The sequence below is a fragment of the Cantharellus anzutake genome, assembly GCF_015039405.1.
Source record: "Cantharellus anzutake strain C23 chromosome Unknown EI90scaffold_3, whole genome shotgun sequence".
NCBI classification, from domain to species: Eukaryota; Fungi; Basidiomycota; class Agaricomycetes; order Cantharellales; family Hydnaceae; genus Cantharellus; species Cantharellus anzutake.
The window spans coordinates 863,759-891,738 of NW_024066953.1; the positions used below are offsets into that span (position 1 = coordinate 863,759).

The 27,980-nt window shown below is 48.0% G+C and overlaps 3 protein-coding genes across 3 annotated transcripts; 2 read left to right on the plus strand and 1 right to left on the minus strand.

Annotated features, from left to right (window-relative positions):
- Positions 1 to 407: 407 nt before the first annotated feature.
- EI90DRAFT_3032072 (uncharacterized protein) lies at positions 408 to 1,024 on the plus strand (the record flags this gene model as incomplete). Its single annotated transcript, XM_039058363.1, has 2 exons — positions 408 to 482; positions 554 to 1,024. Coding segments are annotated over 2 exons (546 nt in total), but the record flags the coding sequence as incomplete, so codon positions are not given.
- Positions 1,025 to 20,371: 19,347 nt separating this feature from the next.
- On the minus strand, positions 20,372 to 22,649 carry EI90DRAFT_3207802 (uncharacterized protein; the record flags this gene model as incomplete). The annotated part of the gene is made up of 10 exons (XM_039066437.1): positions 20,372 to 20,447; positions 20,684 to 20,758; positions 20,818 to 20,993; positions 21,045 to 21,197; positions 21,251 to 21,430; positions 21,486 to 21,752; positions 21,809 to 21,880; positions 21,936 to 22,037; positions 22,099 to 22,196; positions 22,226 to 22,649. 10 exons carry the CDS (start codon positions 22,647 to 22,649, stop codon positions 20,372 to 20,374), a joined length of 1,623 nt encoding a protein of 540 aa, XP_038922720.1.
- Positions 22,650 to 23,499: 850 nt separating this feature from the next.
- Positions 23,500 to 25,232, plus strand: EI90DRAFT_2904255 (uncharacterized protein; the record flags this gene model as incomplete). Its single annotated transcript, XM_039054166.1, has 2 exons — positions 23,500 to 23,910; positions 23,964 to 25,232. The coding sequence occupies 2 exons, from the start codon at positions 23,500 to 23,502 to the stop codon at positions 25,230 to 25,232; spliced, it is 1,680 nt and encodes a 559-aa protein (XP_038922721.1).
- Positions 25,233 to 27,980: the final 2,748 nt, after the last annotated feature.

Sequence of the window (27,980 nt, forward strand, 5' to 3'; positions counted from 1 at the left end):
AGCTCTGACACCGGCGAGTCCGCCTATGAAGTTTCTCATTTGGAATGTATGGATGACGCGCTAACACTACCCGACGCCGAGCCAACCACCCACGAAACAGCCCTCCATGATGTCCCCGACTTAGATTCGCGCTCTAATGACGATGACTCTTGTGAAACGACCTATGACACCTCCGACCTGGATTTGCACCCCAATGATGAGGATTTTGGTGGAACAGTTTATGACATCTTCGATCTGGACTCGTATCCTGATGATGACGAGAGCCTTTGTGAAGCCGAGCCCGTTGCCATGTCCGAAGATCCCATTGAACCAGAGCTCAATCATAAAGAGCTAGGGCCTCACGGCCTCGAATCGACCGACCTCGTTTGCCGAAATGAAGTCGAGGAGCCCCAGCCGATCGGGTCCTATCATGAGTTTCGCCCGGCTAACTACAGCAAACTTTGCCGCACGAGATCACGCAACAAGGCGTTTGTCCCCAAGCCGTTGCTGCTGGTTGAACGGATTATCCCAGCCAAGGCAACTAGAGTAGTGCCGACGATGTCGCTTGATCAAGATAATGCGAAGTTACCCCCGCGTGCGCTGATCCTCACACCCGAGACATGCAGAGTCAACCAGGCGAGGCTCAGTGATAGCCGAAGTCCTGTTCCACAGAGTGCCCCACGTCACTCAGAACCAGCCGTAGCAGTCGGCCATGTCAAATGCCTAGTTGAGATACGCCGCGAGCATCAGGCTGAAGCCCCATCCAGAGCCGAGTCCGAGTTGCCTAACGATTTAGAGTTGTTCATCGATGAAGACTGTAACGACGCCGAGACCCCTGTTGAGCTTAGGAACACCAAGTCATCGAGTCCAGAGGTGACTCGTGCAGTGTTGTGGTATTCGAGTGACCCACATGAGTTGTACAACGCTAGCCAAGATGTTGAAGCGCCCGGCAATGCTAAGACGCTGCATGCGGAGCCTGAGCTAGACGAAGGCTATATTCCTTCACCCGAGAAAGATCCGGATAAGACCTTAGAGACGCAGCACGGTCTGGGCAGCCAGTCGGCCCAACTTGTGCGTGAGCCTGGACAAACCAGAGGCCCAGCACTCCCAGGTCACCGAGTTCCCTGGTGACACCCGAAACTCTCGATGCCGGAGGGTATCTTGTTCCGAGCATAGACCCTCCCTCGCCTTAGTTTAAGCCGACGTTTAATCAATTTCCAACACTCCTTCGAGTTCTTACATGTGTTCTTATGATTTCCGAGGAGTCCAACTTTTGCGCTTATTTCTTGCATGCGAAACTACATCGTCATTTGTGTCTGAGCTTGATTCTACATCGCGTATCGAAAATTACACGTCGAGTACAGGAGTTTACAAGTGTATTTGAGTCGGACGCGTCTTTATTCCTCGATATCGCGACATCCGAACCCCTTCCCCTAGCCAGACGACCTTCATTCGAGTTGTACACGTTAAACCCACAATCCTTCCACTTTCTATTCGATTTTCCCCTAGTTTTCGCGCTGGAGACGTCGATGAAGCCCCCCAAGTACAGAATATGATCCCGCGACCTCACAGCGCCAGAGTACAGTGAGCTCAAGTCAAAAGAGCTAAGGCCTCCCGGCCTTAGCATCAAGTTACCGTCTGACGTCGATCCCGAGCCCGCGCGCGCGCGATTCCTACCGAGGCAGCGCCGACCCCAGCCATTGTATGCGACATGAGTACCCCCAGCGCCGCCAGTTCAAGCCCAAAGAGCTAAGGCCTCCTGGCCCTAGCTTCGAGTCCCAGCAGTTGATGACGGTCCCGAGCCCGTGCACGAGTGACACACGCCCCAGCCAGAGATAAGTTGAGTCCAGTACACGACCACGCTGAGCACAAGCCAGAAGAGCTAAGGCCTCCCGGCCTTAGCGACGGATCCATTCGTTTCGAGCGCGAAGTCGATCGCATGTTGGATATGCGAAGTTCTATGCCGGTGTGGGCGAAGTTAGTCATTGAACTCGCGGGTTAGCTAAGGGAGTAGAAACGGGGCGTACTATTGTGCCCAATCCTCCCATTCGACCAATGGTTCTCCAGTGGGTGGCAGTGCGCGCGCGGTAGCGCGATGTTGAGTTCTGGCATAGGTTGGCATGATGGTGGCAAGGATGAGGTGAGGTTGGTTAAGTGCCGAGTTGTTGGCGGAGTAAGGCAACTTCGTCACAGCCCATGTGTCCGTGTGAAAGCTCTGCCCACATGTGATCTTCCTGGTCCGGATGGAATTCTGCGGTCACATGGCATTCAACACCGCGCGGAGTGGGGACTTACCTTTCCTTGTGACGAGTATCCTTTCTTTGGTGTTTCTTTTTGGGAGATTGCAAGGGACTGCAATCAAGAGCTAGGCCTGTATGTTGTGGGGACAAGTCCGTGCAGGTCAAACCAACCCTTATCACGCATTTCACCCCCTACTGCATCAGGGACTAGGATTGGTGAGTCATGGTAATAGTAGAAGTTGTAGATACTGTGGAGGTGGTTCTGACGAGTCCAAGATCGTCGGATTTGGTGGAGTGGTTGAGGAGATATGACCTTTTCTTTATTTTCCTTATTATTTTCATTCATTCACACATGTGACTTTCCTTTTATATTTGTATCGGACTCTTCGATGACAACTGTACAGACAGTTAGTTAGAGGTTAGACAGAGAGTATCAGCACCGTACTTGCAGGACCCACATCTACCCTGAGAGATAGAGAGATACCTACCCCCCCCTAGACCTGAGCCACGAGTCTAGATTCATAGACCCGTTACAGCGTTCACAGCGGACACCCTCGGGATCCCCCACAGGGACACCCGGGTGACTACGGCTGTATGCGAGGATGACGTGGCACCCGTCATGTGACCTAAGCCGCATGTATATAAACATACCTGAAGTGGGAACCGAAGAAGTAGCCTTCTTCTCACCCTTTTCCACTTCAGTCTAAGTGGCCAGGGACTGCCTCCTGAGCCGGGCCTGCCAGTACGCACGCCCGCTCCACACCCTGCAAGGCTTCTAGTGTCGGGCATCTCACCTGGGCCTCCTCTACCCCGGACGCATCCCTGACACAAACATCCACTTACGACAGACCTCTCGAACAGAGAGGTAACTCAACCACACTCTCTCAAAACAATGAGAGAATCCAAATACAACTTCAGGCGAATTCGCCTGAAACCAAAGAAATGCTGCGAGGAAGACTTCCCCCAGCGAAAACCCCCCCAAAGGAGAGATCTCCATTGGATAGTGACCCTGCAAAGGCAGGGGAGCAAGAGGAGTACCTGGAGAAATGGTACGAAAAAGCCATAAGAATGGCTGAAGTGAGAATACTCACTCCCTACCCAGAAGGAGTGAAGCCTGAAGCCCTAAAAAATGGGCCGGCATTCCCTGACAAGAAATGGTCAGGGGAGAACGACATGGAATCATTCTGGCAGTGGTTCACAGAACTACTGGGATTCCTCGCTTCGCAAGGATGCAAAGGTCCCCAATTCGACGAAGTCCATCTGGACTGCTTGGTTTGTGGATTAGGGGGACCTGCATTCGACCTCGGAATAAGACTCCAAGACGAGACTCTCCTCAGAGGAGACGAGGGCATGTTCCTCGAAGTTCTCAACATATTGATGAGAACTTTCATTAAAGCCTCTGCCATGTTGAATGTGACAAAGAAGTACCGCAACGTCAAATACGAAGCGGAAAAAGGCCTAAAACAGTTCTACCCAGAACTGTCCAAAGCAGCATCCCAGATGGTGATGCCACCAGACCAGGCGTCCTTCAATGCCAGGTTCCTAAACTACATTCCCCTTGAATGGAAGAGGGAAATGATTGCTCATGATAGAATCAGAGCAGACTTCTCCTCAAACAAGGAAAGGTTAAAAGCAATATCTCGTGTAGACAAGATAATCAATGGGCTGAAGATGTCTTCAGCCTACAAATCAGGATACTATACCCGAACAACTACCACAGCAACCACGAGCTGTGGCAGAGCCCTCCCATCAGGAAAGAAGGCTGAAGAGCCAAAACCCAGATGGAAAGAGGATACATCCTTGAAAAACTCGAGGAAAACTGACCAAAAGTCAGTTCCAATTTGCAGCAAATGCGGCAAAATAGGGCAAACGAAAGATTGCCCAAGACACAATGCAATGAGTGAAGAAAAACCAAGGTGCATAGCTGCCATGGAGATCGCGACCACAACAGAAGAAGAGTCGGAAGACTCATTGAACAAAAAACCAGAGAACAACTCTGGTAACTCCGGAGCACCCATACGAAGGACCTCAATACTCACCCAACTCAGAGGGTGAGGAAGTCAACGTTGGGACCATAAGGATGGGCCCAATGTCAGTCGTCGATCATGACAACATAAATTACAAAATCAAACTGGCTGTAGCACACCAGTTAGAAAACATGGCAGATGAAAAAGTTGCCGAAGCCTTGGTGGAAGCACCAAGAAAAGATGCCTTGGGGAAATACACCAAAGTACCCAAGGAAAACAAGGACAAAGGGAAGAAGGACCAAAAGTCCATCGAAACCCAGTCCCCCTTGTTTGATGCGAAATTTCGCATCTCAAAAGATGCGGGTAAATACCCCACAAAGAGAATGCTGATGGCTCACATAAAAATAGCAGGCATAAAAGCCTATGCGCTATTTGACAGTGGAGCCGAAACGGACACTATATCGCCGGACTTTGTCCACACGGTCCACATCCCAATTCTCCAATTGGAGAACCCAGTCGTCCTTCAAATGGGGACGAAAGGAACAAGATCACAGATCCTGTTCGGAACAAATGTGGATGTTGAGATCAATGGCCACGTAGGAAAACACTACTTCGATGTAATTAACATCGATAGATACGATGCCATATTTGGTGCCCCCTGGTTAAACAAAAACCAGGTAAGCTTAGACTTCCAGTCCCACAAAGTGAGAATGGTGAACAAGGGCAACATAGATACCCTTGGAGTAAGCGAAGACCGTGTGACGAGATCACACGGATGGAAACTCGAGCAAGAGCCCAAGAACAACCAAAAAAGAAGCCCCCCTGACAGGGAGGCAGGATTGAAACACACCTCAGGGTAATCGAAAGAAAGTACCCTGAAGGTTGGCCCAATCCTAGTCCGGAAGGACTAGAACTCCCAGACGTACCACATCTGGAAGGTCTCTCCATGAACAACCCCGAGTTCGAAATACTCAGGGAGTGGTGGAGAGAGAAATTCAAAACCATAATGGTGCCAGTGCCATTAGAAATGCCTCCATGAACCATCGAATCCCGTTGAAGGATCTGAACAAGAAATTTCGGGAAAACACCCCAAGATGTCCTGCAGCACTGCAGGAAGCACTAGCGACCAAAATAGATTGCTATGTAAAAGCAGGATGGTGGTATCCTGCAAACAGTGAGCGAGCATGCCCACTACTGTGTATCTGCAAAGCAGATGGATGTTTGCGCACGGTAATAGATGCGAAGAATCATAACTCAAACACAATCCTCAACGTCACACCAATGCTGTTAGAATGGGGCTGATACAGACGACTCGGGAGTGGAATCGGAGACTTAGCATGGAGGGACCTTGGCCTCAGTGACTCAAGCGGAGCGCTGTGCCATTGCTGTTTGTCCATTTGGTCCTTAATTTCACAGTAGGTGAGCAGGAAGTCTCTAGGGGGCATTTCAGGTCGATTTCGGACTGAACCCAAAAACGAGTATGTACAAGCACCGATATATAATGGAAGGGGCAAAAGCACAAGGAAACAAAGGGGAACCGAATCGGAACAAAGACATCCGAACGGGAACAAAGGGTAGAGGAAGCGGAGCGGTACTGAAGGTCATAAGGCAGGACCTGTGATACATCCAAAAGGAGGTAGGGAGGGTGAGGCCCAGAGGGGCAGGAGGATGAGGAGAAGTGGGAATGATGACTAACTGGCTAGAATGGGAAGAAGCAGTAGTCCAAATAGGGATGAGGGGTAAACGCGAGAGATACATTACAGGCGGTGAAAGTGCCGAAGGCGATCCGCAAAGCTCGGAGGTTGTGGAGCTTACGGAGGTTACGGAGGTGGGGTTGAAAGTCCGAGGGATATTGGCAATGGTGTTTACGTAGTATGAGGTCACCAATGCAATGGACTAAGACCGAGGTGGAGTCAAAGTCCGAGGTTGGGACTATGACAGAGGCTCGGAGCAAAGGTACAAGCGGTGTCCGAGTAGGAAGTATGGGACAGCGGCGGAAGGTGGTAACTTGGTGGAAGGGTGGCAGAGGAGTACCAGAGGGAGGAGAGAGGGGAAAGGTAAGGGGGAAGGAGTGGCAGAGAGGAGGGTTGTCAGGACCGAAGGTGAGTATCAGAGCGGATGGGGGAAGCGTAGGAGGATGATGGGAGGGTGGAGGTTGGGCAAAGGAGGAGCGGAACAGGAGGGTGGAGAAGTAGTAGGAGGGTGGCGAGAGGGGCGATGTTCGGTCTGAGGTGAGTATCGGAGCGGACGGAGATAGGGTAGGAAAGGAAGGGAGGAGTAGAGGTGGTGTGGGGGGGTAGAAGGAGGTGTGTTGCCAAGACCGAAGGTGAGTATCGGAACGGCAGCAGTAGGTTATGACTCCGGAGGTGAAGAGGGTGGAGGTCCGGAAGTCGGGTTGGGGTCGGGTATGCACGGATATGACAAATGCCAGACATGCGACTGATCCAAGAATCAGTTGCCAGAGCAACATACCGATCCAAGATCGATATGTCGGACGCATATGAACAAATATGCATGGATCCAGATGACATCCATAGGATGACATTCTCTACACCCCACAGGACGTACAACTCAAACATGATGCAGCAAGGAGACTGCAAGGCTCCCTGCACCTTCCAGCACGCACTGACCTTGTTAGAATGGGCGGAAACGGACGACTCCGGAGTGGAATCGGAGACTTAGCGTGGAGGGACCTTGGCCTCAGCGACTCAAGTGGAGCGCTGTGCCATTGCTGTTTGTCCATTTGGTCCTTAATTTCACAGTAGGTGAGCAGGAAGTCTCTTGGGGGCATTTCAGGTCGATTTCGGACTGAAACCAGACGAGTATGTACAAGCGCCGATATATATAAGGAAGGGGCAAAAGCACAAGGAGAACAAAGGGTGACCGAATCGGAACGAAGACGTCCGAACGGGAACAAAGGGTTAGAGGGAGCGGAGCGGTACCGAACGTCATAGGGCAAGACCTGTGATACGTCCAAAAGGAGGTAGAGTGGGCGAGGCCCAGAGGGGCAGGAGGATGAGGGGAAGTGGGGGTGATGACTAACTGGCTAGAATAGAAAGAAGCAGTAGTCCAAATAGGGATGAGGGGGAATTGCGAGAAATACATTACAAACGGCGAGAGTGCCAGAGGCGGTCCGCGAAGCTCAGGGGTTGCGGAGCTTACGGAGGCAGGGTTGGAAGTCCGAGGAATATTGGCAATGGTGTTTACGTAGTATGAGGTCACCAATGCAATGGACTAAGACCGAGGTGGAGTCAAAGTCCGAGGTATGGACTATGACGGAGGCTCGGAGTAAGGTACGAACGGTGTCCGAGTGTGAAGTACGGAGCAGCGGTGGACGGTCGTAACGGTGGCGGAGGAGTGACGGAAGAAGGAGAGAGGGGACAGGTAAGGAAGAGTAGTCAGGTCCGAAGGTGAGTATCGGAACGGAACGGAGAAAGCGTAGGGGATGACGGGAGGGTGGAGGTGTTGTGAGTGGGGAGCGGAGTTGTAGGAAGGGTGGCGAGTAGGGCGATGTTCAGTCCGAGATGAGTATTGGAACGGACGGAGAAGGGGTCGGAGAGGTAAGAGGAGGGGTGTGTTGCCAAGACCGAAGGTGAGTATCGGAACGGCAGCGGTAGGTCATGACTCCGGAGGTGAAGAGGGTGGAGGTCCGGAAGTCGGGTCGGGGTCGGGTATGCACGGATATGACAGACCTGGGAACTACGAGGAGAAGTAGGCAGACACCTACATGTCTGGTTCGATGATATATTCACCAGCACAAGCTCGGTGGAGAACCACAAGAAAGCATTGTTGTGGTTGTTCACTTGCCTAAAGGGGGCGAAATTCTACATAAGCTGGAAAAAATTCCAGCCATTTGCCCCAATCCTAGACGTTCTAGGAAGCCGTGTGGATGAACAAGGCATCCATGCTCAAGCAGATAAAATGGAAAAAATCCGCAACTGGCAGGAGCCAGTAGACCACACAGGAGTCCTAAGATTCCTGGGAATGGTAGAATATCTATCGATATTCATGCCAAATGTCAGTGGCTACACAGGACCACTGCAAACAATCTGCTCAAACAAGCAGACATTCAGGTGGACACCACTCCACCAGAAATGCTTTGATGAAATCAAACGTCTAGCATGCAGGGCTCCAATCCTGAAGCCCATCCAGTGGAATCCACCAGAAAGCCTCTCAGAAGAAGAGAGGACCAAACTCCACATCTGGGTCATAACAGATGCATGCCCAGCGGGCATGGGTGCACTAATTGGACAAGGTGAAAAGTGACAGACTTGCCGCCTGGCTGCATTGATGTCCAAAAAGTTCACCAACACACAATGTAGGTACTTCGCCTACAAGCTTGAGGCACTGGGTGTCCTCAAAGCACTCATGAGATGGCAAGATAATCTCATGGGAGGCTGTGAATTCACAGTAATCATGGACCACAAAGCTTTGGAATATTTCAAAGCGAAAAACCACAACTCAGGTAGACACCTGAGATGGCAAGCCTTCTTCGCAAGCTTCAATTGCGAAATAAAATACATGGAAGGCCACAAGAACAAAGTGGCAGATGCACTCTCACGGTACTATGACTCATCAACGGACAAGGATCTGCATTTTGATGACTATGTGTTGGTGGACATCCATCTGGACAAAAATGCAGAAGATACTATCCCTGACAGAATCGAGGAATACGAAGAACTGCTGCTAAGCAGTACCCTGAGTAAAAACTCAGAGAGAAAGAGACTCGCAGCAATATGCGCAAGAAATACCCTAGAGGAAGCTCTAGGGGGGAGTGCCCAAAATCTGGAAGAAATCATAATTCCAGAAGAGAACCTTCAAAAACAATTTGAAGAGAAAGACCTCATTGAGGCAATAAAATCTGGATACTTGCAAAGCCAGATCCACCAGGAAATCCTAGAGAGCCTGGGGAATTTCAAAAACTTCTCCATAAAACATGCACTGATAACCTGACTTGGAGAAGGAGGAACGACCCAAATAGTAGTCCCAAAAGGGAACTATGAAAGGAAGTGCATTTGAGGAATAATCCTCGAAAACATCCACGAAACACTTGGACACTTAGGATCCAAGAAAGCAGTGGAAACCCTCCATCAACACTTCTGGTGGAAGTCGATGAGGAAGGATACCCAAACAACAGCGAAAAGCACCAGGAGAAATCCCGGACTGCTTCACCCACTCCCAACCCTGGAGACACCATGGTCATCAATAGCTATGGACTTCACAGGTCCATTCCCAACAAGCTTGGGATATGATTACCTCTGGGTAATCATTTGTAGGTTGACATCCAATGTCCACCTAATTCCAATAAAAACAACAACAAATGCACTAGAACTGTTAGAATGGGGCGGAAACAGACGACTCCGGAGTGGAATCGGAGACTTAGCGTGGAGGGACCTTGGCCTCAGCGACTCAAGCGGAGCGCTGTGCCATTGCTGTTTGTCCATTTGGTCCTTAATTTCACAGTAGGTGAGCAGGAAGTCTCTAGGGGGCATTTCAGGTCGATTTCAGACTGAAACCAAGACGAGTATGTACAAGCGCCGATATATATAATGGAAGGGGCAAAAGCACAAGGAGAACAAAGGGTAACCGAATTGGGACGAAGACGTCTGAACGGGAACAAAGGGTAGACGGAGCAGATAGGTACCGAAGGTCATAAGGCAGGACCGGTGATACATCCGAAAGGAGGTAGGGAGGGCGAGGCCCAGAGGGGCAGGAGGATGAGGGGAAGTGGGGATGATGACTAACTGGCTAGAATAGAAAGAAGCAGTAGTCCAAATAGGGATGAAGGGAAAATGCGAGAAATACATTACAGGCGGCGAGAGTGCCGAAGGCGGTCCACGAAGCTCAGGGGTTGCGGAGCTTACGGAGCTTACGGAGGCGGGGTTGGAAGTCCGAGGAATATTGGCAATGGTGTTTACATAGTATGAGGTCACCAATGCAATGGACTAAGACCCAGGTGGAGTCAAAGTCCGAGGTAGGGACTATGACGGAGGCTCGGAGTAAGGTATGAGTGGTGTCCGAGTGCGAAGTACGGAACAGCGGTGGACGGTCGTAACTTGGCGGAAGGGTGGCGGAGGAGTAACGGAGGGAGGAGAGAGGGGACAGGTAAGGGGAGAAGGAGTGGCGGAAAGGAGAGTAGTCAGGTCCGAAGGTGAGTATCAGAGCGGACGGGGAAAGCGTAGGAGGATAACGGGAGGGTGGAGGTGTTGTGAAGTGGGGAGCAGAGTAGTAGGAGGGTGGCGAGAGGGGCGGTGTTCGGTCCAAGATGAGTATCGGAGCGGACGGAGATAGGGTCGGGGAGGTAAGGAGGAGGTGTGTTGCCAGGACCGAACATGAGTATCGGAACGGCAGCGGTAGGTTATGACTCCGGAGGTGAAGAGGGCGGAGGTCCGGAAGTCGGGTCGGGGTTGGGTATGCACGGATATGACAAGAACTAGCATTCGTATTTCTTTGTGAAGTTGTAAGACTCCACAGGCTACCACACTCGATCATATCAGATCAAGACTCGAAATTCATGTCAAAATTTTGGTGTGAACTACACTGAATACTCGGTGTGCAGTTGAAATTCACAACTGCATTCCACCTGCAAGGCGACGGCCAAGCGGAAAGAATGATACAAAAAGTAGTACAAATACTAGTGCGATGGTTAGACCAGATCAACGCAACTGGGCAGCGAAACTGTTGATGGCGGAATTCGCAATTGACGCGAGCTCAAACACATCGACAGGATTTGCCCTGTTCGAATTAATCTATGGCCATATGCCAAAGATGTGCCTAACAGCACCACTCTCAGACTACCTGGGAGTAAACGACTTCGCCCAAAAGGCGAAGGAAAACCTCATGGCAGCACACAATGCGATAATACACAATCGCGCTGCTCAAACAATCCAGGTGAATAAGAAAAGATGCCTGGACCTGTCTTTGAGAAAAGGCGAGCTTGCATACTTATCCACAGATAAGCTGAACCTACCCAAAGGAAAGGCAGGAAAACTAAAGCCCTTATACATAGGGCCTTACTGCCAACCCAAAACCCAATCCAACCAGCCCTCAATCCGATATCTGGCCCCCTGCCCTATCAAGTGAGACTTTGCCAACAATCAGACCCTAGGCCCTGCTGGCATTCTGACTTCACTTCCAGTTCCCGAGCCTTTGGGCTCCCAGCATCCAGTCCCTCTGGTTCCTCCTAGGCCTATAGCACAACTCAGTCTCACATCCCTGCCTCTGCATCCTCTGCATGTTTTGCATCTTCCATATTCCACGCATCTTCCACATCCGGACCTCTGCCCACCTCTGCACCCTCTGCACCCCTGCCACCCCTGGTTGACCTCCACACCCTGTAGTCAGGTCAACACTCCCCTCCATACCTGCTGGCTATCATGCTGTCCTCATTTGTGACAGCACTGACAGACCACCCTCTGTTGTGGACTTATCAGTGCCACGCTGATTCCCGCATCCCATTTTGCGGACTTGTGTCGGTGCCGTGCACTGACCCCACTTTCCCTTTGGCCTTTTGCCACTCAGCAGCATTCATTCATTCCTTGCCGAGTGCCTATTATGTTCACCCATTTCATTTGCTTAACTTGCCAATATTGGCACTTGATCCGTGTGCTATTGCACTTTCCTATTCATTCATTTAATCTGTCAATATTGGTACTTGATCCGCTTTGACTTTATTCATTCCTTGCCTCCCATTTCCCAGGTTCTCGTCCTTGGTCTAGTTTGACAAGTCCCCACTCATTTCTGCTTATTTCCACACTGGACTGACCAGTCCCTCTTTTGATTTCTCTTACCTACTTATACCTTGTAAATACTTTTGGGGACCTCAGTCTGAAATCAACTAGAGTACCCCCCCCTGTCTGGTCTGAGTCCCTCCTTCTGCAAAGGGGGCTTCCCCCCTCTGAGTCTGTGCTCGTGGAGTCCGCACTCCTCCTACAGGTCCGCTCTGCCGGCAAGTCTTGTTTGAAGTCTGCTGTAAGTGTCAGTCCATAAATACAGGATCTCCCCCAGATGTCAAGCTCAGGGCACAGCGCTCCACTTGAGTTGCTGAGGCTGCGATCCCACTCTGCTAACCTTGAACAGTGCTTCTGGATGTGCCGCATATTTCTGCCTGCATATTTCTGCCTGCATATCCGTGCATGCACACTCCAACAGACTTCTGCCACACCTCTGACCTCAACTCAGACAGAAACCCAATCTGCCTTCCATCTGTCTTCTGACAGTATTCCCGACTCTGACAATATTTCAGACTCTGACAAAGATGTGGAGAATATGGAAGATGCAAAATATGCAGAGGATGTGGAGGAGGCAGAGATGTGAGACTGAGTTGTGCCATAAGCCTAGGAGAAACAGAGGGACTGGATGCTGGGAGCACCAAAGGCTCAGGACCTGGAGGTGAAGTCAGAATGCCAGCAGGGTCCAGGGTCTGATTGTTGGCCAAGTCTCACTCGATAGGGCAGGGGGCCAGACATTGGATCGAGGGCTGGTTAGATTGGGTTTCATGTCAGCAGATTCACCACTGATGGAGCCCTGGGATTTGTCAGTCATGACAAACACCCCCATTCCTTACACTTTTCCAATACAGTTATCCATCCCCAGTTCCCATCCTACCATTTGTCCATCAGACCCAGTCACAGACATGCCACCAAGGGACCATGTTGGAGGAGCAAGCCATGACAATGTACCAGTATGCACTTCATGCTCATATCTTTAGTAGATATCATACCCCTTTCTACCTTTGTCTTAATGCTACATGTTTCACACATAGTTGTGCATACCATATCCTTTCACATTCCATTTTCCATTCCTTATGTCTGATGTCTTGTTATTAGTTCAACTGCTTATATTGCTGTACATTTACACATTATAATCATTTTTCCTGTTATCCAAGTGTCCCACTGTCAGGGCAATAGCCCCGAACCCCGAGTCACATGTAAACTAGATACATATAGTCACGTGGACAAGCGGGAACCTCTGGGTAACCGCTTACACACCACTGTAAAATACACCATCTTGTATCACTTACGGCCTTGTGTGCTGAGCAACCCTAAGACCTCACACCCACTGAGTGCTACATAATGACAGGCCATAAGTGTAAGCATAAGGATCCCCTACCTGAGGACCAAAACATTGTACAATTGGGGGGCACTATGCCACTGTTGCCATACATAATAATCAAAGTGAAAAAGCGAAACACAAAGGACAACATGAAGTTAGTTGTGAGAAATCACTTGCATGGCATAGACACACTGTGTCGGCAATTGAGTGCCTAGTGGGCCTTTGGTCCCTAACCACCAGTGGGACTGCAGATCCGGGTTTGCCAATTCCCATATTTGATGTTGCTGTTAATACCAGACATTACCTGCACAGCAGTGTCACTCTGTCCTGGTGAAATTATGCTATTTCTGCCACTTGTGCTGACATGTTCAATTTCCATTCCGGGTTTCACCTAGTGACTTTTATATTCTTTATGTACTATTAGTAGACAAATCTCATATGTCACATGTTACTCACTGTCACAACCCATCTGTAACTACCATTCCCATTCGTCTTTTCACTCATCTTTGAAGAACATGTACATACACATTCAAAGGTGCAAGGGTTCCTCTCAATGGGATTCCAATGTCTGCCATATTCTGTGATTTACCCTTGTGCATGATGGTCTGTGGAAGCATGAGCAGCATCTGTCTCCTTTGAGTAACTTTCTTATCGCCATTTTGTGTAGTTCCATTGCTCATTGAATTATTGTCGATTCACCCTGTTCTTCTGCAACTTGAAGAGAACTTCATGTTCTACACACCACTGGATATTGGCGTTTCTTCTCAGGGGATCTGCCGATATCCCTACTATTTCAGTCCTTGTCCTTGTCCATGTCCATGTCCATGTTAGAACTGGGTGAGGGCAGACGATTCTGGAGGGGAACCGGAGACTTAGCAAGGAGGGACCTTGGCCTCAGCAACTCAAGTGGAGCACTGTGCCATTGCTGTTTGTCCATTTGGTCCTTAATTTCATAGGCAGCAAGCAGGAAGTCTCTAGGGGGCATTTCAGGTCGATTTTAGACTAAAGGCCTAAAACGAGTATGTACAAGTGCCGATATATATAATGGAGAGGGTGAAAGCACAAGGAAACAAAGGGTGTTATGGAAATGGGAATTTCCCATTTTAGACTCTTATGGGTTCTGTATCATGTGATTTATATAGTAATATAGTTGAATTAATCAATAAACAACCAAAAACCCGCTGCGCTAACATCTGTATAACCATATGAACCCCATTTCCCAACCTTTCCCTCTTCCTGCGCTAAGGATGGACGAAAATGGGTGCCTCCGGCCCCATTTTTGTAACAAAGGGGGTCCGAATCGGAACGAAGGCATCCAAACGGGAACAAAGGGATGACAGAAGCAGAGCGGTACTGAAGGTCATAGGGCAGAACCTGTGGTACATCCGAAAGGAGGTAAGGAGGGCAAAGCCCAGAGGGGCAGGAGGATGAGGGGAAGTGGGGATGATGACTAACTGGCTAGAATGGGAAGAAGCAGCAGTCCAAATAGGGATGAGGGGAAAACGCAAAAGATACATTACAAGTGGCAAAAGTGTCAAAGATGATCCATGGAGCTCAGAGGTTGTGGAGCTTACAGAGGTTATGGAGGCAGGGTTGAAAGTCCGAGGAATATTGGCAATGGTGTTTACGTAGTATGAGGTCACCAATGCAATGGACTAAAGCTGAGGTGGAGTCAAAGTCCAAGGCTGGGACTATGATGGAGTCTTGGAGCAAAGGTACGAGCAGTGTCTGAGTACAGGGTACAGGACAGCGGCGAAAGGTTGTAACTTGGTGGAGGGTCAGCAGAAGAGGGTCAGAGGGAAGAGAGAGGAGGGAGGAAAGGGGTGAGGAGTGGAGGAGAGGAAAGGTGTCAGGTCCGAAGGTGAGTGTCGGAGTGGACGGGAGAAGGGTAGGAGAGTGACGGAAGGGTGGAGGTGTTGTGAGGAGGAGTAGGAGGAGGAGTGAGAGGAGTGATGTTCGGTCTGAGATGAGTATCAGTGTTATGGAAATGGGAAATTCCCATTTTTAGCCTCTTATGGCCTCTGTACAGTATATTATCACGTGACATGTAGATAAGAAGAACATAACCAACAATTATCACCCAAAACACCCGATGTCCATGTTATTGTAAACCCCATTGTTACAACATCTGTTACATTAATTGTAACATCTTCTCAATGTCACGGCCCCCTCCTGCACCCGGACGCTATAGAAATGGGCCAATTAGGCCCCATTTTTATAACAATCAGAGCAAACGGAGATAGGGTAGGAGAAGGACAGGAGGGTGGAGGTGGCATGAGGGGTGAGGGGTGGTGTGGTCTCAGGTGTGGTGTCAGGACCGAAGGTGAATATCGGAACAGACAGCGGTAGGGCAGGACCCTGGAGGTGGTGAAGATGGAGGTCCGGGAGCCGGTTCGGGATCGAGTATGTACAGATATGACATGGCAAACCTTTCCACATCTCCATCCAAATGTGCCCTCTGTAAGCACTGTCCTCCACTCTGGTCTGATACCTGACTGACTGAACTTCATGCACTCAAAGAACCTCTGTAGCACCCTACCAACTCCTCCATGTTGCATCCAAGAACACACATGCCTTCATCTCCTGCATCATAGCATTTTATGTAACTAGTGCAGATCGGTTTGTGTAATGATGCTTGGATCGAATGCTGTGTAGGTAGCAGCAATGCAAAGCATGCACTCTAGTGAAGACAGCCAGCACCACTAAGGAGGATCACCTGACTTATCAACAGACATAAGGAATGCAACAGGAATCAAGTTTAGACTTCAGTTTAGACCCCTTCACTGTGAACGCTTTTTTTGGTTTGGTCTAAACTGCAACTAAAGTCCACCTCAAAACTCGGACCAATCTTATCCAATCTAAACTCAGTCTGGTCATTCAGTTTAAACAAATCTGGCCTACCATGAAACCCCCTATTAAATGTTGTAATTGGCAGATTCAAAAAAAAATATCATCATTTTCATATTTCTGTAAATTTGTCAAACACATGATTTTTTGCGCTGTAGGAGAAATAACGGCCACACTATGGAAACCCATTATGAAAATATGCCAGATAAATCACAAAACCTCATACGACAAGTAGATATGAGAACATAGAAGGACCTGAATTCTTACGAATTTTACGAATTTTTACGAATTATTACGACTATACACGATAAATCGAAAGAAAGAAAAATAACAAAAATACTTCAAGCTTACCATCAACGAGACGGAATTCTCGGGGGAATTTATAGCAAATATTAAACCAAGAATTAGGACAATCGACCAAGATTTGACTATAAAAATAATCAGAGAACCTCCACGGAAACTACTTTCCCACGTCCGCACACATAGCAAGGATGGAAGTACCACGGAACAAAGATTCCTCAGGAACTAATGCAAAAGTCAAAGTCGTGTTTATAATAGGAAATGTAGATGTCACCCAAACGGAACCAATGAGAGTAATTATAGGGGAAACTACCCATAAACGACGGAGATATGACTAAAACTCCTGCAAAACGAGGACAATGTCTAAAAAGCAAGCGCGAAGATTAACTAGTAACGACCGAGACAAGCTTGATAGCCCATTAGAAAGGAAAGGATCTACTCTTAATCCTCCCAAATTTCCATAATAAAAGGATCATGCGTTAATGAGAAATCCAATAACGGGAATAGCGACATCAAAAGTCCGAGCTCAGGGACAAGACGATGATTGCGTAGGATCCATAATTAAAACATACAACGAAATTTACACGGAAAATATGAAAAATAGGAAACTATAGTTATGCAAATTCTCAGCCCAAACGGTCCAGCCGTTGTGAAGTTATACCCATGGCGGGAATATAGGAATCCGCATCATGTGTAATGACACGTGAGGGTGGCGATGCGCAGGGAACCGGCCGTCGGAACCGAGATCCGCACTTCGGCAGATCGCGAAGACCAATTTCCGTCCAAATAAGGAAGAGCCCGGTCAAAACAAAGCACGAAAGGTGCAAAACAACCTTAGATCATGAGGGAAAAATCTGAAATAAATCACAGAAGCCCATATGAAAGAAATAAACACCCGCGCATATCATAAATCCCGAACAACTAAACGAAAACGGCTCCCGCATACGAACAACTATGGGAACGACGCACGTGATTACCGAATGTGCGCGCGAAACTTTGCTAACTCAACGAATACAGGGAAATAGGACACAACCTTAGTACCATTGGAAAGGTGGGAATAAATGGAAATTTATGATACCAAGAACGTGAGAAAACATCCAGAAATGAATGAGATACAAGGACATGAAGTTAGAAACCTGAAAACACGCGGGAAGACAGCTTCAAGAGGTCTAGAGCCCTAAATAAAATACATAAAAATATGATATCTTCGAGGACGACCTACTATAACAACGAACAATACATATGGAGGATTAGGATGTGATAATACAAAAGGGAATCAGGGAATATGAACGAAATTCACGAAAACTACTAAACTACGACGGACCATGGCGGGAATTTTAGGGAACGATGTTCTAATGAAGTAGAGAGCTATAACACATTCGTTTGAGTAATTCTTGATTACTAGCAACTTTTTCTTTCAGTTTTAAACCTGAATAATTCACTCATTTATCATTTCAGTCTCATTTTAACTAAAATGTCACTAAATAAAATTGGAATAAATCAGCTGAAGGTCTCAGCACAGTCGCACGCATAGTAATGCGAGGTTTGAATTCAGTATGACCGAGTCATAGCGAACTTAATGGGAAATATGGGGAATTTGAAATAGGGAACTGCGGCAAATGCGGCGCAGACAAATTCTAATTAACCATTAAAATAGCTTAGGCGAGGAAGGACAATAAGGATTCCAGGCGCAGTCTGACCGCAGTAGACCGCAGTTCAGCGCAGCAAAGCGCAGCGGAACTATAGCGTGAAAATTTCACTTTTTATTCAGTTTGAGAAAAATACACTGTAAATAAATCCTGTAAATAGAAGGTAGAGCGTGAAAAAGGAAGGCGACCCAAGGAGTATAAAAGGGAGACCCTTTCTGCGACCTTTCGCCCCCCTCAGAGAAGTAAGAAAATAGAGTATTATTTTTCTCAAGCATTTCTGGTTGTCACTCCAGTGCGAAAAAGTGATATACAGTTAAGATTGCCACTGTAGTAAAAGGCAGCAATTAAGGAGAGAAATATTAAGTAGATATTTCAACAGGAGAGCTGGTTAACACTCCAGATTTCAAAGTGTAAACACAAAACAGTTACTTTGCTACTGTTAAAACAAGCAATAAAATAAGACAAAAATAGAACAAACTCAAGGGACGCTCCAGACACCATCCAAATTCATTAACTGAATAGAATCTTTGAAACTTCACCAAGTAGAAGATTAAATTCAAGTTTAAATCCAAATTAAACAACGCTACACAAAATTACACCTAGACAAATTAATAAATTTCAATAAAGAAACAGCTCCGCAGGGCTCGGTTTATCTGTAAGTCAATTCCCAGGAACTTTAAAACTAACCCATAAAAATAGAATTAGCCAAAACACTCGGATTGGTACTATATTTACAATAAACAACACTAGTACACTTCCCCATCCTAACTAGAGAACCAGGGAACAGCTTGGTGGTGGTCTCGTTTGAACCTCCCAACTGACCTTCCTTCGTTCTCTCCTTCAGCGCTCATCTCAGAGGGGTTTTTGAGGCTCAGCAACATATGTTGCAAACCTTCACCCCCATGTGACCTATTTTTCGCCAGAATTATGGCGAGTGTCTTGAGGTTTCAACACACAGCTCAAGCTCCATCCGATCTCTTATCATTTCCATTTGTTAGAACTGGGTGAGGGCAGACGATTCCAGAGGGGAACCAGAGACTTAGCAAGGAGGGACCTTGGCCTCAGCGACTCGTGCGGAGTGCTGTGCCATTGCTGTTTGTCCATTTGGTCCTTAATTTCAGAGGCAGTGAGCAGGAAGTCTCTAGGGGGCATTTCAGGTCGATTTTAGACTGAAGGTCTAAATGAGTATGTACAAGTGCCTGTATATAAAAGGGAGATGATAGCACAAGGAAACAAAGGGGGTCCGAATCAGAACGAAGGCATCCAAATGGGAACAAAGGGATGACAGAAGTGGAGTGGCACCAAAGGTCATAGGTCAGAACCTGTGGTACATCTGAAAGGAGATAGGGAGGGAAAAGCCCAGAGGGGCAGGAGGATGAGGTGAAGTGGGGATGATGACTAACTGGCTAGAATGGAGAGAAGCAGCAGTCCAAATAAGGATGAGGGGAAAGCGTGAAAGATACATTACAAATGGCAAAAGTGCTGAGTATGATCCATGGAGCTTGGAGGCTGCAGAGCTTATGGAGGTTATGGAGGCGGGGTTGAAAGTCCAAGTAAGAGGAGGAGGGTGGCAGGAGGAGTAATGTTCAGTCCGAGGTGAGTATTGGAGTGGATGGAGATAGGGTAGGACTCTGGAGGTGGCGAGGATGAGGGTCCGGGAGTCAGTTCAGGATCGGGTATGTATGGATATGACACCATTAGTAAATAGCTATGGTCCCTGGACATCTAGGAAGCTGATTATTTTGTAAGTTACTTCATGGATTTGCATCAATCAGCCATTATCATTGGGCCTTTGCCCTCTCCCCACATCAGCAAATTCCCTTGATCAAAATCAGGCACTTCAAATGGATTTGATTGGATCTTGTCAGAGTCCGCACGTCAGTTCACGCGTAAGAATCTCCCTGGGAAACTAGTCATTGTAAAAGCTGGGGGGCCAACCCAGCTGGCGATAAGGCCTTATATACATGAGTTCCGCACCTCATAAGAGCGCGGCTACATTGGGAACACATGGTAGCCGATAGAGAAGTGGCATGAAATAGGAGAATAGATCATGCAGATAAGGGGGCGATAACGGGTGAGGGATGACGCAATAGCGGAAATAGCGCATTGAATACAGCCTGCGTTCTAACTATGGCAAATCACACGCAGATATCGGCTTATGGGTACTCAACCTATCCGGATAGGGGTCCGGGCCGGCCGGATAACCGTCCGTGCCCTGACAGATCTAAACTGTCTGAAGTGAGCAAACCAACTGATTGGCTTTAATAAAGGTCTCTCAATTCATCCATATTCATGATTCCTGCACTCCCAACACTTCTAATGCTTCTAGGCTTCATTACACACAATCCCTGCACTTCTGGTGCTTCCAGTACTTCTGTGCCTCATGGGTTTTTACGCTTGCGACACCCATCCTAGTCCAGATGAACATATATATATATATTTGTTTTTCCGTTGGTCTGGAAGTCACATTCAAAAGAGGAAAGTGCAAGAACATGGGAAAGGACAAGGTAGGAAAGCACAAGAAAATAAGAAAATGGAAAGGTGCAAGACAGCAGGAAATAATCGAGGGAGGGGAATCAAGAGAATGAAATCAAGACCGTCAAAATTCTGCCAAAATGGTCACTATGTCAATCCCACCCGCTCTCACAAATCATCGATGTCACCATCAGTATCAAGTATCAGCAATGGTGCGTTGTGTGATCCATCTTCACGATACTCATCACTAAAGGTCATGGAAGAGTTCAAATGAGATGTAGATACAGAAAGAACGGAAATACTCACAGGACATCTGATACAAATTTTTCGGCGACTTTTTCCCAAGCAGAATCACCAAATTCTGAAACCCAGCCATTAATCCAATCCGTGTATATCTTGAACCAGTGCTCATATTTGTTGTCCAACTTGAGCTTGGAGTTGTATTCTCCAGTGTCAACATAACAGTCAAGTATGTGGCAGATCTAGAACAAGGTCATGATCAGTAAGATGAATCCAATAGGAAAGTTTCTCACAATTGTGCCAGCAAAGGCTAAAACCATAGTTGGGAAGGAAGCTACAAGTTGGGGGACAATCCATGTTGAGAATACATTCGGAGCAGGTAGGAGTTTGAATGTTTCCGAAAGGACAACTTTCAGTGCTGGGTGACCAAATGCACAATGACGAGCCTAGATGCAAATTGGATACTTAAATGAAGGGGTTAGCCATGAATGTAACAGACCTTTTTGCCTGCAGGGTGAAACTCACGGAAGAAGAAGTTGTTCTCCCCTTCCAGGGCAAGGGTAGCCATAGCCTTTGCCGCTTTTTTGTCTCCATTGGTTAGGACTTGGTAAAGGACTGCAACATGCATAGCACAGTTTGCTTTAATCCGGGTGCAGAATGAGGAAACATCATTCCAGAACTATTCAAATGTGAACTCGTGAATGTTCATCAAGATAGATGACTGAGGTGCATACCCGCACAAGTTCCTTGGGGCTGTAACCTGTGAATCCATCCGACAGCTTGCTATCACTGTACCTTGCAATCACATTTGTCGTCTCCATTGCAGCCATTCTTAGGTAGTAATCCCGGGTTGGGAACATACAGTTGGAAAACAGAGATGTCAGCAAAATCGTGCTGATCTCATCATACACAACACCACCAATCGATTGCTTGACTTCCTTCTTTGTAAGCAGCTTGATCTTTGGTTTCACATCCTCTTCATCATCTCTGAAAGATGCGGGCTAAGTGAACATTTTACTATCTCTGAGTATGCATTCACACCAACAAGACATCTTACTGTAGAAAGCGGTTCCCTCTCTGTTCTTGGAGTTCTCAATGGCGTCATAGCAAGAGCCGGATCAATAGTAACCTAGGAGTACAAGATTGTTACCAACATTGCATCTAGCTGTATGATGCATGCTTACATCCACATTATTGTTGCAATGAGGAGCCATTGCAGTGAGATGACGATGACCATTCATACTAAATTGAGACGGAAGCTGGAATGGGAACTCCTGAGTTTGCACCTATAGGGAAAGTGGGAAAAATATTGTTCCTGTGGAGTGATGAATTGATTGTCACACATACATTCTGAAGTCGTGCCGACGTCGAGACTGAAACCTTATTAGGACGCCCAGGAGGCAGCGGGGGAAAAACCTCGGAGTGGGCTGATGTGAGCGCCACCACTAGAAATGGTAACCTGAACCCAACTCACATTGCACTGGTTGAACTAATTCGGAGCTAGGCCCTGCCACGTCACCCTGAAACTTACGCTTCATCCCAGCTACTGGATGAAAAGGAGCATTTGGGATAGTGTGTCCAGGGAAATTTGCCAGTGGTTCCATGAGCACTTTAGTTGCTTTCCGTTTGTGGTAGGCTTCCGGATCAGAGGGAAGTGTAGACAGGCGCATTGTTTGGGAATTGCTGTCTGATGTGGTGGGAGAGACATCGCGAGACGGTGAACCCTCGGCAAACCCAGGCTGGGAATCCTCCCTACTTCCATCTGAGGGAATAGCGGCAGCTTGAGCCCTTTTTGCAGCAAGGTTTGCTTTCCTTGTTTCGGCCGCTTTGTGGCCACGCTCTTGACTCCGTTGCTTCTGGTTCAGGGTGGGTTGACGAGGAATAGCAGGCTCGGCCATGTTTGTTGGGTCAACTTGCTTGGGTTTAGAATTGCCAGTTCGTGCGCGGGTGTTGAGACCTTTAGGTGGCATTTGGAGGGACTTGAACAGCGGGAGTGCGGAATAAAAAAAAAGAAGAATAGAATTAGTTGAATCTAAATAGCAATTCAAACTCCGACCTTCAGAAAGAATGTCAGACTCCCTGAGCCTAGCACTGCATGGGCGCGTCTTCTGTCGGTTCTGCAAGCGGTCATTCTCTCAGCAAGGTGGTGGCCTGAGTAATCATATCTGGCACAGCAAAAAATGTCGGGAAAAAGAAAAGCGAGAAATACGAGTCTTGGCTTGTCACATTGCATCAAATTCAGGCAGACACAATATAACAGGCAGTAAGTAACTGTCTGATAATGAAACTGATCACTCACTGAAGTGTTCTGGCATTCCAGATGGGCCCCATCATCCGCAATCAGGAGGCCGAGGTGGAATGGACAGCCGCCCCCCCCCCCCAACCCGACCTGATGGCCAAGATGGGGCCCATGGTACCCGCGGCAGTGGAGTTGGTGATGGTGATGGCCAGGATGGCACCCATAACAGTGGAGACAACACTCAGAATCTTTGGAGCAATAATGGCAACGGTGGTGATGCTCACTATGACCAAGCCAACACATACAATGGCGGAGGTGATGATTGTAGCAGCCAAAGCGATACACACAGCGACCCAGAAGATACTTCTTGCAGAGAGTATCGTGTAGAAGTGGATGCACACGCTGGCTGGACTTTCTCTTCCCCATCTTTCACACTATGGGACAAACTACAAAAAATGGAGGCTGAAGGAAGCGAGTGGTGGCCATGGGACAGTGAAGAAGAATGGGAGATGGTGAAGTGGTTAAGCACAACAGGGATTTCAAAGGGGGCAATCAACGGATTCTTGAACCTTAAATATGTATGTTCATCATTCGTGTTTAACAAAATTACTTACCATAGCCAAACGGAACAGGTCCAAAAACGGCCTTTCAGCTTCAGATCAGCAGATACAATGTACGGTAAAGTAAGATCTATGCCAGGAGCACCTGGATGGCACCAGGAGACAATTACCATGGATGACGCACCCCTAGAACCACAGGAGTGGATGCGCCGAAACCCGGTTGAGTGTCTGGAATTTCTGTTCCAGAACCCGAGCTTCAATGGCGAAATGGATTTCGGCCCATACAAGGTCTTTACAGCTGATGGTGACATAAGGGTCTATCATGAGATGGCTACAGGGGATGACTGGCACGAACAACAGGTAGGCGCATGTCCGGACACAGCAAGGTTGATGCTGAATCATGACAATAATAGGCACATCTCCCTGATGGGACCACTATTTTAAGCATGATGTTGGCTTCCGATAAAACACATCTCACGAACTTTACAGGTGACCAACGTATGCACCCACTTTATATATCTCTGGGGAACATCCATAAGGATGTCCACCGAAAAATCAACCGCCACGCCTGGATGCTGCTTGCAAAGCTACCAGTTTGCAAATTTGCCCAGACAACATTCAACACGTCGGGTGGAACTCTTGAGGAAGCTGCACGCATGCCTGGAATCGTACAACAAGAGATGTTTCATCACTGTTTGGAAATCACATTAGCCCCCCTTCTCACTGTTCAGCAAGTTCCCAGGTTGATGACTGGTCCCGATGGCCTGGTACGGGCGTGCGTGGCAATTCTGATGTCACACTTGGCCGATCTTGAAGAGCAACAGATGGTTGCCATAACGCAAACAGGCAACTGTTCAGTATGCTTAGTTCCACACCATGCCCAAGAGGAGTACACTGAACATCCAGCACGCACGCGCGACTGGATTCTCGACCCACTAAAACGTTTGCGAGAACAATACCCTCATGCTTCCACCTTTGAGTTCTCCCAAGAGGCAAAAAGGCTTAAGCTTGGACTGAGTGGTTGTACCGAGTCACCATATTGGAAGGGTTTTAAGCAGTGTCCTTCCCACTTCGTCAGTCAGGACTTGTTGCACGGTTGTTACAAGTTCTTTTGGGATCACGTTGTTTCATGGCTTACATCAACTTTGGGTGAGGCAGAGCTAGACCGACGTCTAATCGCCCAGCCTCCAGACAACCGTGCCCCACACTTCCCCAATGGGCTCTCATGCATATCTCAGGCTTCAGGGAGGGAGTTCAAGGCCTTTCAGAGCATTGCTGTCGTCGTGATCGCAGGGCACGATGCAGTTACACCAGCGATTATGAAAGCAGTCCGTTCATTGCTGGATTACATCTTTATTGCACAGTCCCCCATCATATCAAAGATTGACCTGCAGCTCATGAAGAGGAGCCTAGAGTGTTTCCATCGGTACAAGAGAGCCTTCATTCAGAATGGTTCTCGGGAACAGGGCCATATGAATATTCCTAAATTACACGCCCTTCCACATTTTATGGATGATACATGTCGCAAAGGCACCCCTGACAACTTCTCGACAGAAACTCCAGAAACTCAGCACATCAAAATTTGCAAGGAACCGTATTGCATGTCAAACAAGCGTGACTATGCACAACAAATAGTCAATTTCCTTGATGTTCAAGAAAAGATAGCGCTCCGAATGCTGTAGGTGGGCACAGCCGGTACCACGCAAACAAGTCGATTATCGCGATTCTACCACCCATGTCAAGTATCCCACTCCCGAAACACATCTACCACTGTTCCAGATACCCCTTCCACGTTTCCCATATTTTTTCCGATTTCTTTCAAGCCATTCCCGACCACGGACAACCATCAGTTTCCAAATTGGGTAACTGTCACCGGCATATTCTGCCGCTTCCTCCATATCTCCATCAATTCTCCACCGATCCGGACGAATTTGGTATCGTTGGAAAGCCCTTGTTAACACGAGTCGAACGATGTTACGAGTGACGCATTTGGTTCAGCGGCTGTTCCGATCGCCATGGTTCTTTATTTCCTTAACAACATCAATATTTCTTTGATATTGCTTTTTTCTTATTTGTTCCTTGTGGATCTGTTGCCGTCCTAAACCCGTCGGATCATTCGGATTTCCACGTATTTCTTTCATATTTATAACTGCCTCTTTCCTGTATTTACAAAAAAGGACTCCCCCAACAGAGAGAGGTGCTCCCAAACGAACATGAAGTTCTAGCAGACGTTACCAGCGCCCAGAGTGGCGAATACGAAGCCAAAGAGGCTCAAGACATAGTGCAGGGACAGAGTTCCCATCAGTTTGATTTCTAGTGAGATTTACGAGATTTATCATTTTTATCACATCGCACCCGGACCATTTCTCCTCCCCCCTTCCTCATCATCTGAACCTCCCCTGAGCATTCCCAACTCTGTGGCCCCCTCTCTTTCTCGTTAGGGTGGTAGATCCCTTGCCCCCTTACAACGCTATATACGGAATGGAAATTATCCCAGAAGTCGCAAGTACAGACATATCCTTTCCCCCTTACTAAGTTTGACTCATAATATTCTGGGCCACACAGGAGTCGGAACAATTGCTGCCAGGCGTCGAAAGAAATGGTGAGGAAGGCAGTCATCCGGTGCCAAGGCAGGCTCCGGAATCCAATGGGGGGACATCCCTTGCTAAGCGTCTCAAACTTGCACGCAGTGCGCACATACATGAATGTATCATATTGTTGTGTTGACTTGCTCCAGCCATACAGGATGACGGTGGGATTAAGCTTGCGCTCGATCCGCATTCTAGGTGTATCCCAATTTCCAAGGCGTCAAATTTGTTTGGGGTGCCTGACTTTGGTTCCTCTATACGTCGGATGTTGGATAATGGAGATGATGGATCTGAAAACGGTCCCCGATGGACATATAATGACTTGTCCATTCCGGACTCGTACGAGTTCATCGATATCTGGCATTCATTTCGACGGGCAGTCCCACCCCATGAGTTTGCAGAGGAGGAGTATGTTACAATCCATGCCAGGCCTCCGCTGGTTGGGGGTGAATCTCGTTACATGCCTGTCATGGTGCTGATGGATGAAAATGCGCGTGGAATCCATCGTGAGTGACATGCTTCACAGGTTTTCTGGTACTTACAACCTTCTGTCATCCAGGCTACCGTCCAGCTGAACTTCGTACCATCTTCCGAAGAAGATATTCGGAGCAGAGAGTTGATCGTGATGCCCCCATTTTGGCGCTTGTACTGTGGTACTCGAAGATTCCTCCCACCCCTGATCGCGACACGCAACTCTTCATGGTCCATCAAGAACTCGATATGCACAATCAGCGTCGATCTGGTGTCATTGAGCTTAGTCGCATCAAGTTTGTATGCCCCCTTGCACCCCGGATCGGGGGTGAGTGTCCTGCTGGGCTAACTGGCAGAACTTGTTTTAACATCGTCCGCTCATACTATATCAATGCCTATTCTAGCCGATCCAACTATAAAAGACTTTCTTCACGTAGAAGTTTGTAGCTTGCTCAGCAGAAAATTTCATCATTTTTAATAGCCAACGCTGTGCTTTCCATTCACTTGAGTTCACCCTTCTGCCTGGCAGCCAAACTTCCACGCTCAACCCGTCCTGGCTCATTGAATCTGTTGACTCGAGTCGGCTGCCCCATTTCCTCAACGCTGTCCTCACTTCAGCATCTGCTCAGCATCTACCAGCTGTGGACGACTTCCCAGCATCTGGCCCCCGTCGGTGGACAGAATTGCTTCCTGTTGAGTATCAAATTTGCAGCTCTGGTTCCAATTTCTTTTTAAATCCCTCCAATAGTATGACACTGTTGCCATCATTCAAGGCACGCTCCCGCTGGCTTCTTTCCCTCCCATACGACTATATTATCCACCCCCCCTCCTCGTAGACACAAATGCCATATTCCTTCCTTGCATCTGATAGAGTCACTTTGTACTCTGAACCCAGATTCTACTTCCGGCGCTGCATTGCGTGTTTTTGTCCCGACTTCCTACTTTTGGAGAGCCTGCCACCTAAACACATTCCATTACACTTGTGTGTCCAGTAAGAACGTGACGCTTGGTGTTCCCCAGTTGGAGAACGTGGCTACCAATATCAAAATATTGAGGCACGTTCGCTCACTGTGTACCTGGAAGCCCACACTTCTTGCGATGCCCCGGAGGCGAGAACCAGACCGAACTCACTCATACTCCTCTTTGGATCATCACGGCATCGACTAGGATTATTTTATCTCGATCCATCAACTACTGTCATCGAAGAAGGCACAGGTTGCGGCAAACTTGGGAGTGATAGACATCTCGAAGATGTGAAGGAAAGGGGGAAATGTCGTCCTGAGATTATACAAACCCGCTGTGCCAGCAATATCGCTCAAATTGGTATCTGCTTCCACCAATCAGCTTCCCTTCGATCACATTGACTACTAT